At 31.1% G+C, this 11,456-nt stretch overlaps 1 protein-coding gene across 1 annotated transcript in view; it reads left to right on the top strand.

Moving 5' to 3' along the window:
• The first annotated feature begins 9,443 nt into the window (after positions 1-9,443).
• LOC129987912 (A-kinase anchor protein 9-like) overlaps positions 9,444-11,456 on the top strand; it is a 74,619-nt gene continuing 72,606 nt past the window's right edge. Inside the window, exon 1 of the mRNA XM_056095909.1 lies at positions 9,444-9,533. Within this exon, the coding sequence (XP_055951884.1) occupies positions 9,513-9,533 (21 nt within the window). The 5' untranslated portion in view covers positions 9,444-9,512. The remainder of the gene's footprint in view (positions 9,534-11,456) is intronic.

Here is an 11,456-nt window from a genome sequence, read left to right as displayed (position 1 = left end):
TTCAGAGGAATTGAGCTTCAAATGTGCATTTGATAGCCTGCTTAGTAAATTTTGACGATGTCGAATTCGAATATCCTTCACTTAAAGTACTTGATTATCTGTATCATTTCGATAATTTTTAGATACTGACCATAGTTTAGAGACCAGAGTTTTAAAGAAATATTTAATGAAAAATGAATCGCATTCGAGATGTCAATCTTGCTGCCGAGTCAAAATTTCATAACGAGCACAGATTGGCTTCTTTTAACGAAATAAAACTTTATGAATACTAGCTGTCAAAAGGAAGTTGTTTTAATTAGCGGAAGCGAACCGCCGTAACTATATAGAGAAATATTCTACAATGTTAAACTTCCATTGATTTAGATTACTTTTTAAAATCGTCGTTTAACATGACATCACGCATATAAAATCTAAATTTTAGAACTACCAGTAATTGTAAAATTTCCTCTTCCTATACTACCAGATTTCCCACTTCCATGCAGTTTCCTCTCCGCAATTGTAATTGCCACTATCAGATGCATTTTTAGATGCCCGCCATGAACGTTGGCACCAATTTCGAGCAATCGATTTAATTTCTAGAAGGTATACTGGAAGCAAATCCTTTCAAAATTTTGTTGCAATTTTAATCTTTAGTAAACAATCTTTACTATATTACTCTAACAATCTAAAACTGGACAGTGAAAGGCGAGTTTGCCTTATAAAAATAGTATTACTTCAAACGTAGGGAACTAATTTTATTGGATATAAAGTCTTGTTAAATAAATATTAACAGTTGGAGAGATTTTCGATTTTCTAGCATAAACGTGATCTAGGTTAAGCAAATCAAATGCTTCGATTTTTAAAAGCTTCGTTCAGATAAATCTTTAGAATCGTTGTCATTTTAATTCGAAAGATATCTTATCCACTCCCTGTCTCTCGAGGCGCGATGGAATTTTTGCAGGTTCAGATTTAAAAGAGATACTAATTGAATCTTTTTAAATACATCGTCCAGTCTTGATTAATTCATTTAACAGTTAACTTATTTTGAAACTGAAATCTTGAGCACATAATTTCATTCGAGTCTTCAGAAATTTCCCTTTCTAATATAATGCAGATGTCAGTGTAGTTTAAGCGATGCTACCATTGTATAGTGTGCATTATTTTCCTTGAGTTGATAATGACAAGGTTTTTAAATTTTAATAAATTGCGTAATAGTTATGCGTTATTAAGTTTTTGTCGCAAAGCATGCAATTTTTGTCTAGAAATTAAATGTACCAAGTTGTATTTATGTATACAAATATATTGTAGTATATTAAATTTCGAACTTGAATTCCATATTGAATCATGCAAATTAAGATCACTGAGCTATTTTTAATCAAATGCATGACTAGCAAGAGTACTAGTGCGCACAAATTGCTAATTAAATCCTAATGTATAGAAAAGTTTTCGGGTCTATTTTACGTGGATTAAAAACTTCAATAAATCATCGATGTATCTCAGCCATCTTAAAACAAAGCTGTAGCTAGTCATAGTTAAATATAATAAACGTTTATTCCGGTAGCAGTGCTCTGAATCAATGCCCTTCATATAAACTGAATTTATACAAGTGAAACACTAATTTATTGACACTGTGATTAAGATTGAATAATTGTATGTTGTAAAGAATTCTTTCCTCTGCACGGAGTGTTCATTTTTTTAAATTGTTTATTCACTTGTGTTAATTGTAATGTTTTATAACAATATTTCATCTTAAACTTAAAAGCTGTGTGTGCATGACTTCACATGCATTTCATTGTACATTTAATTGAAAACGAGTTGCTATTTTTTATTCTCTCGATTGCATAAACAGTAATTCTTTTTATAAAAGGTCTTACTCTTCAGCAATCTTTACCTCTATGTTTATTTTTCAAGTTCTTCTATTATGAACTGAAGGAGTATCAAGTACGATTGGAAATGTTTGTTATTCTCATTTTAAGTAATTCTGTGTTAAAATTTAGATTTCAGAATGGTAATTGAAACTCTTACGTTGAGCTCTTAAAAATTGTCTCCTGGATTAAGCGAAAGAAAAACCAATCGTTCTCTCTGCACGATGTCGCTGAAAATGTTTATGGTTTCTGTTAATTGTACGAATTCTTGGAAATACTAATGTAAATAAAACTAGATTGTTTAAAATTTTTGTTGTATTGCATATTTTGTTTCGTATTCTATTTCGCCATGTATTTTTACAATATTAAATTCTATATTGATAGTCATGCATATTCAAATCGCCTATCACTTAGTCAAATATACGAATTGCGCGATTACAATTGAAGCGAACTTCAGCGTTATTGAATCGTATTGACGAAATGCGATTTTTGGAGAAAATCGCCATCTTAAATCCGACTTTAGAAATTCCAATCTAAAATTTTTACTCTTAACTGTAATTGTCTCATAACTACTCGTGTTTATGTCTAAAGATATCCTCTTTCCTATACTTTTTATGCAAGTCGAGCATTGTTCTTCGTTTTAGGAAACAGTTAAATGGAATACTCTTCTAATTGATCAATATACAAGAATTATATGAACTCTTAATTTCGCTTCTGTATGTTTTTACAGTGAATCTTGTGTAAATCTTTGTTTCCACTAATTCTAGTCGTTTTTCTAAACGAAGCGGAAAATTTTAAATTCAATGGAGTTTTAACGATAGTTTAAATACAATATTTAAACTTCTAGAGCCATTATCAAAGCCCGCCTTTATTTGATTGGATTAATTACTCCCACTAAACTCCACTTCTCAGTATTCCGCCAATGAACGCTATTAGCTTATTTTAAACGCCCATTTTGAGATCCATTCTACCACACAAGAATTCCATATCCTTTAATTTACAAATCGAGAAAGGATAGTTGGATAAATTTCCTCCGGACCAGATTTCATTAAATAGGACTTGGCTATTGCTTCTTAAAAATTTATCGATTCAAATAATCAAAAATAAATGTTTCTTTGTAAATGGAGCTTTCAACTGACGAATATAATGATCTTAACAGCGTTATATACTTTTTGCTATTATGTGCTGCCGTATCTTTATACTGTTCATTTTTTAAACTTCAGTGTAAGGTTCTATTTGACGTGTTAACGTTCTATTTCCAGCTTTTTGCTTTTGCAATAATGTGTTCGCCTTGAAGATCTTCTATTGTCTGTTGAATTCTTTGACAAACGATAACTCGATGTGTTTAAAAAGCGTTCTTGTAAGCTGAATATAACCGATATTATAAATCTTAATATTAAATTTCTGTGAAACTTCTGTCGAGTATAATTCTTGCTGTTTTTTTTTTTTTTTTTTTTTTCCATGTATGCAATACTATGCATCAAATGTAAAACTGGAAAATTTCTTGAAATAAAGGGAAATTTCTCATAAGCTATCTTTTGTATTTTGGAATTATTTGCTTGAATGCATTATTGCCGCCTTTTGAACTCTTGACAGGAAGTATGGCTTCACAGCATCTCGATTTCTTCTCGTGGGTATGCCAGTTAAAATTAAAATCAAATCTCTTGTAACTTAAGATGCCAAAACAATACTGAAAAATCTAATTTGTCAAATGTAGTAATTTATATTTGTATTTAAAATCGGGAAAATTAAAGAACCATCTTCCAGCCACTAGCAAGATTTCGATAATTGCTTCATATGAAAGCTCAACCTCCTAGATATCAATTGTCATGTACCCCCACACCACCTATCAACTTTTGAAAGATCCTAACATAACTTTGACAAAGAACCTACTTCAATTGGAGATTTCGCTACTCTACAATACCCAACTAATCGGATTACTATATACTTAGTGTGTAAATTTAAACAATACTTTTTATAAGATAAAATTCATCAAAACTGGATGAAATGATTAAATGCTAGTGATAAACCGAGATGAACAGTAAGTCTCCAAAAGCGGCTAGTGTTAAATTATCCGAATAATGGCAAATAAAACTTTTACAAGCACTATCGCAACTAAAATTGAACTGCATTTACTGTGTTATTTAAAACTTCAAGTGGAATTTCAAATTCAGTTTTGGCGCTATTTAAACTCGTATATTTTCTTGAGCAACTATTAAGCAATTCTAGTTTGAATTTTCCAATTTGGTTTTCGAAAAAGTAAATTTACGTGGAACTATTTAATTTTTATTAACAAAGATTAAAATTGTTTAAATTTTAATAATTTTTCATTTATAATTGTGAACTAGATAGCAACACGAAAATATTTTTTATAAAAACTTTAAAAATTCGAAAAATGAATTTTTTTAGGGACATCAGTTTTATTTCCGTACAATCTTTTCACTAATATGTATAATGAAAATAAGGAAAAAAAAAACCAAAAAATGAAATTATTACCCATCTTTTAACTGGCTTGATTTCGCCATTTTTTTTATATGAAAGCTCATGATTTCTAGACAAGTCGACAATGGTCGCCTACATCTTCAGTCCTCCAGTTTCTAGATGGATCACGAAACAAGACTTTAACTCAGTCTCTAGCCTCTATGAACTGGACTGATTTCGCCAATTTGCAGGTATAGCTAATCAATTGGATGTTCTATATTTATTGCTGAGATATAAGTTTAAATTGTTCTATTTTTGTGGCCAGATGCGGTTCATAAGTTTATTGAAATTACCAAATTAAAAATTATTATAGTAGGCGAGCAGCTGAGCAATAACCGCAAGCAACTAAATTTAATTTTTTTAATGTTTTAAGTGTATATTAACATTTTCCATTGTTTTACTTACTGGATTGATACATTCGCATTGCAACGATATTGAATTTTTTATGTACACGTTATAGCTACTATATAATGACGAGCAAATTCTAAATAAAATAAATATCTTAAGCCGGAAACATCATCGTACTTCTATATTTTAACAAGACCCCAGACTCTTCTTTTTTTTTTATGAAATTTCTTTCTAAATTTTAAATTGAACCGATTAGTTAACTTTAAAGGTTTTAGAAACTTTAAAGATTTTTTTAAAGAAATTAACAGGCGTAAGAAAAGGCAATAAAATAAAGGAATCTGACGTTTTCTGTACAATAAATCAATACTAAGTTGGTACTTGAAATAAAGCCAAAAAAATTTCTTTGAACTGTTTTTACAGCAAGTCTTTGTGGCTGTTTCGGGCTTCTAATAATTTTGCCCAAATTATTTAGCTTCGAAGTAGATACTCTTCTAGATATCTACTTAACTTATTTTTAAATCAAAATAACGTTAACAACAGAACACCATCTTTATTTTTTTATTTTTTTTGTTTCTTATTACTTGTTGCCACAATAACGCATTGAAAACAAACTTTGTAAAAAAAATATATAAATAAAGGGGGCGCTGGTTTACATGATAGTGACTGTTTATAAACAAAAAGAAACGCACTCCTTTAATATAACCTTTAATATTCTTGTTTTAAATCTGATTTTAATGTATTGAATAAAATATTACAACCTCTTCGTGAAATTTTTGTATTTTGGATCCTCTCTCTTCAGTTAGAAACAAAGCTTCTGAAAGTCAGCATAAATTCTCAAAATCACTATTAAACCTTAATCCGATAGTAAGCTAAGCACGTTATAAAATCGTGATTTTTTTTTTCACGAGTTACTTTACCAAAATATAAATAAACATGTTTCTTGATTACATTATTGAAATCGTGTTAAAAGTAATTTTTTAATATTCTCACATTTATTTTTAATCTAAAACAATACAAGAAACTATTGAAAAAATGTTACTGATTATTTAAAGAGATCTTTTACTTGCATAATCCAGAGATTAATACCTCTTCTCATCGAGTTCAAGCATGCTTTTATATGAAAATCGATATAAAGACTAGTTTCCGTATCTAACGATAAGGAAAAAGTGAGTATTTTTTGAAAAATGGATGTTTTTTTGTTAATAAGATATTTCTTAAACAAATATTTTCAGTATTAATCTCGTTCACGGCGTAAATAAGAATGAGAGAGATATTTTAGGCATCACTATTTCAAATGAAGTTATCTGCTTTTGTAATCCTCGTATCGCCAATACTGACTACATACGAATGACAAAAGGCAAAATAACTGCCAAGGTAAATAATGCAGAAAAGCTATTTCTGAAAGGATAGTTAGCAGAACTACTCCGTTGATTGTTTGGGTGATTGTTGATGTTATTGTTTATTGGAACAAGAGCACACCTTATTGGGCATCTGCACCGACAAATGGCATTGATTATTTGGAATGCCATATTCGCAACAAAAACTCTAGTGTATTTGGGTGCCCCTTCGATTGGCGACAAATTTCAGCGATGAAGCACTACTTCTGGTTTCATGTTTTGTTTTCATTGACGTTACTGTTGGGTTACCGACCGGAAATCCCCTTGCGCCAATCTTGGCGTCAAAAAAAAATTGCCAAAAATTCCAAGGGACACCCAATTGTAAACTTTTACCTCAACAAATTCAAGGGGAATATTAAAATAAATTTCTCTCCAAATGTATTTTAAAATGTCATTTTTTAATAATAAATTTGCTTTTGGTACGACCGGAGTTTGACCCCGGGCTTGGCGCAATTTTCAAAGACCGCCAACTCGCCAACAACAGCCTTGCGTCGTGTATTTCGAAATGTTCAAAAGCGAGGGAGAAGATGTCCAATCATAGCTCATAATAAAGGCAAAAAATAATGGGTTTGCTAGTCTGGAGGTTGCCAGCTTTGGCACGTTATCGCAACTTGGCGAAGAAGGGGGGGTTAAACTCCAGTTCAGCTTTTTAAAAAATAGATCATATTCACTTGATTCACACTGTCAAATAATTTCTGTTTGGTTATCTCTTTTAAACTGTATATGATATTAGTCATACAGGACATTAGATTATTCGTCTTAAGTCTTCAAATTCGCTTGTGGTGGTAATATTATAAGCCAGATAACAACTTCCGGAGAAGAGAGTACTCTTTTGTCTAGTGGTTATTTTACTCGGCTACGAACCCTAACGTTGCGAGTTCGAACCTCAACCTGCACATTGGTGACCCTGGTTCTGAACAACCGCATCCTTCATTCAGCTGTCGTGGCTCCATCTACCGGCAGCAACCACTCACACACGCTCGCCGTCGCCCGCCATAACACTTGGCGCGATATCAACGTTCGTCGCTCGCCATAACGCCTGGCGCGATAATCACGTTCGTCGCTCGCCATAACTGGCGCGATAAACTCTACCGACTCACTGGTGGGGGACTGTTGTGGTGGTAATATTATAAGCCAGATAACAACTTCCGGAGAAGAGAGTACTCTTTTGTCTAGTGGTTATGTTACTCGGCTATGAACCCTAACTTTGCGAGTTCGAACCTCAACCCGCACACGCTTAGAGTGATCCTTTTAGGAAACTGGTTGATTGAGTCATAATTCAACAGTTCTAATGAAGTTTCTATTAATTGATATTTACGACCCCCGGGTTTTATCGCGAAGCAAACGAGAAGTTTCGCCTAGACGGTTGAATTGTGGCCAATGGAGCTTGGCTGTATTGAGACATAATCTGAAAATCCCCAAGTAATCCGGGAGCCATAAATAAATAAATGTATAAATTAAAGCAATTAGACGATGCTCAGAAGCTTTATGATTGTTTTAGCATTTTATATAATATAACTTTAAAACTGAAATTCTTTTCTTGCACAAGACTCTAAAACTAAATCTTTTGAGAATGACTTATGACAAATTTAAATAATAATTTTTTTAAAAAATAACGCTTTATATGACAAATTTTAATAACTATTCGTAAAGCGATTAAATTCTTAAAAAATAGATGATTTTGAAATTTGATAAAATATAAGGGACTCTCGAATCCTACAAAGCTTTATCTGGTACCAATGAAACTTTAATCAATGTCACAAATAGGTCAGAAACCAGCGGTAGTGGTTTCCTCACAACTTTCTCGCATACTCCTAAATAAAGGTTTTATCCCATAAAACGCTTTGCATGGCATTGGCGTACAATAGTTACAAAGTAATAACATTTGGCGAAGTTTATTATTTTTGCTCAATCCATCGGGCGCTTCTTGGCGAGTCGTTTGGTGATTAATCCCTGGCATGCGGTTAATAGTGTCCGAGAATCGAATTGATGTTTTAGACCCGTTTTTCCAAACCGATTGAAACAAAAGTTTTCACAGAACTACACTTGTACTCAAAATATCACATATCATATTTGATATATTTAAGTCATTAAGCTTTTGAGCTATCGCATTTATATGGACAGACCGACAGATGGACAGATCCTCATAAGATTTGGCTCAATTTGTTAGGTGTCTACATTATAGATGTTAAATCTATATCGAATTTTATCTGTATCTCCCTTCATTTAGTACTTTTCGTGTTAACTGATATTCGAACAGTCGGACAGACAATACATCTTCTGAACGGATTTTGCACAAAATTTGACAAAAACAGATAAATTTGATATAAAGGTCGTATACCAAATCTTATCCGTGTAGCTCAAAATAGCTTTGTATTATCTTTATCGCAGGAAGACAGATTGACATTTTCTAAAAATGTGTCTTTAGCATGGAGATTCATCAAAATCTCCAGTCCCAATTTTTTGATGAATACAATACTTTCTTTATACTATGAGTACGAGAAAATAATAAAATAATAAAAGTAGAATCATTTCTCTTTCAATGACGCCTATCTGGTATTAAAAGTTTTGCTTCCTATCAATACAAATATTGGTGCTAATTTTTTAATTGGGTACTTGTCGGTTTTAAAAAGCTCCAAAAAAAGTTCGCCAAATTATAAAAATATTTTTGAGTGCATAAATAGATATATAATAAGTATGTGTAAAAATATAGATCAAATCACCTGTAAATCACATGTTATATAGTTTGACGACTGAAATGACCAAAATTAGCGAAATTTTTTTCTTGGCCCTTTTTGGTTGTTGCCAAAATCGACAAGTATCTTTAATTGAAAAAAAAAAAAAAAAAAACCAGCAAAAATTTTTGAAACACATTTAAAAATATCCTTCCAAAGTTAATTTTTAAATGTGAAAATTTCGAAAACTGCTGCATTAATATATTCGTTTTAGTAATGAATCCCCAGAAATATACATTTTAACGGTCACTTTTATCAAATGGCAAAAATGTGAAGGCTCTCCTATTGTGTGAATGTTTGAATAGATAAGATTTATAGTCTATTTGCTTAAAAAATCCACATTTTTGAAGTTGCTTTAAAAAAACAAAAAAGGATATAAGGAATATTGATAAATTCTTCAAAAGTAAGTAATTCAGTACGTAATACACCACATAAAATATTTTTGATTTATTTTTAATAGAATAAAGCTAAATTCATTGATTGATAAGAAATAAGAAACGCAGGTTTCCTTTGGAAGGAAAAAAGGTTTTACCGTCGGACGTTTACCACCTGTCTGTTGTTGACGTAATGATAACGATGTACATTTACAGCTTTCCAGCGCACTTTTTTTCGTAGGAGTTTTGATGCAGTCAGTTGATGTTAAATGAGAGTTAAGTGGTTATGAACCGTCTCAATATGCGGGTGCACAAACAATTTCTTTCGAGCTCATGGGTCGCCGCACTGGAAAGGTAATGTCAGAATTGATAGTTTCATTGTCTTTTCTGCAAATAAGTTATTTCACGTTTATAAATATGATGCGATTTTATAGAAAAGAATTTGCCAGTTTTTATCTTCTGTCGCTCAAGCTACAACAGTTCCTATTTCCATATAAATATCTCTTTATTTCCCTTCTGGATTATCACTTTTAACTCTTTATTTACTGAATTATTTTACCATCAATTTTTCACATTTACTTTTGAGCCATTAGTTAAGTTTCGGTACAGAATAAATCCAGGAAGAATTTAAAAAATCTGTTTTAATTAATTAAACTATTAATAAAAGATTTTTAATGTTATTTTTTAAAATGATGTCTACTACTTTGTATTGGGAAAATGTTCTTCGTGTTCTTTCAAATACTGTTAGAAAATAATGTCATAGTGTGAAGATATCAGCCGGATTTAAACGCTACTTTAAAGTATCGTCAGCGACGAAAATCGACGAAATGTCAGTTGTTCAAATGAATATTTTAAAATTTAATATTTATAAACATTCTGATTGATATATTCGGCTTTAATCAGGTTTGAAAACTTTTTTTGTATACTATATTTAATAAAAAAAAGCTAATTCTGTTTAAATTATTGTAATATACAAAAAAAAAAAAAAAAAAAAAACTTTTATAATCTAAAATGTTTTTTTGTTTTTGTTTTGCCAAAATACAAATTGGATCAGACGATTTTTTAAAAACTATCGAAAACTAATTTTCTTCATAAGTGTTAATATTTATTATTGGTACAGTACATTTTGTTTATAAATGTTTAAGTAAAAAAAAAAAAAAAAAAGGTTTGTTGCTTCATTTAATTTATTAACTTATATTTGCTTTTAAATATGCTTTGATCACTATTTTAATGCGCATAAAAGACGTAATAAAACAAAGAGAAATTTAGAAAATAGTAATAGAGTAATGTAAAAAAAGACAAAATTGTGGTTAATTCTTAATTAATCGAATATTTAATTATTTTTGCACTTTGAAAAGGTGACAATATTCTTCTCACTGTCTTTTTATTTTCTCATATAGTATGTAGTATTGAGAAAATATAGTAATCGTCAAAAATTCGAACTCGAGATTTTGACGAACCTCCATCTTTTAGAACTCCCTGAGTTCGAAAAACACGTGTTTAAAAAATGTCTCTCTGTCAGTTTATCTATCTGCAACAAAGATGACTCTCTAAATGTGAGTTAAACGGAAAAAAAATTGGCATGTAGTCTTTATATCAAATGTGTAGATTTTTTATCAAATTTTGAGCAAAATCTGTTCAGAGAAAATCTGTCTCTCCGACTATTCGAATATACAGTGGCTCCCAAAAGTGTTCGTACACCAACAAGAATCAATTAAAAACCTCATTATTTACCATTATATATTCTTATTTTTACATGAAAATTTTTTCATAGCATATTTTTACAGTTCTTAATAAAGCAGTGAAAAATAAATTTTAATTACGATGCAAATTATTTTTTTTAAAAATGACAGAAAATAAAATTGGACAAAAATAGGACACAAAAGTGATCATACACTTTAAAAAAACATCACTAAATATGAAATTTTCTAAATTTTTATAAATGTTTAGTATTTAGTAGGATATCCTTTATTCTTTATAACAGCTTTTAAGCGTTTCGGCATAGATTTAACTAAACGGTCGGTTACTTCTGCACCGATCTTGTTCCATTCTTCGATCATTACTGCTTTCAGTTGAATTTTCGATTTAACCCTCTCGATTCCAGCGGGGCGGTTTGAGAATTTACCCTATAACATCCACGTGGGGCGGTTTGGGGCGACTGCTAGCCGTTTTAGGGGAGATGGGTATTAAAAGAGGCTACTCTACTGAACACTCCAGGAGGTCCTCGTTATTTTCGACAATCGCGGCTTTTTCACAGTAGTTTCCCCTGTGCCTTAG

This window comes from Argiope bruennichi, chromosome 10 (assembly GCF_947563725.1).
Source record: "Argiope bruennichi chromosome 10, qqArgBrue1.1, whole genome shotgun sequence".
Taxonomy (NCBI): domain Eukaryota; kingdom Metazoa; phylum Arthropoda; class Arachnida; order Araneae; family Araneidae; genus Argiope; species Argiope bruennichi.
The sequence above is the reverse complement of the archived record's forward strand: the minus strand, read 5'-3'. Positions and strand labels throughout refer to the sequence as shown.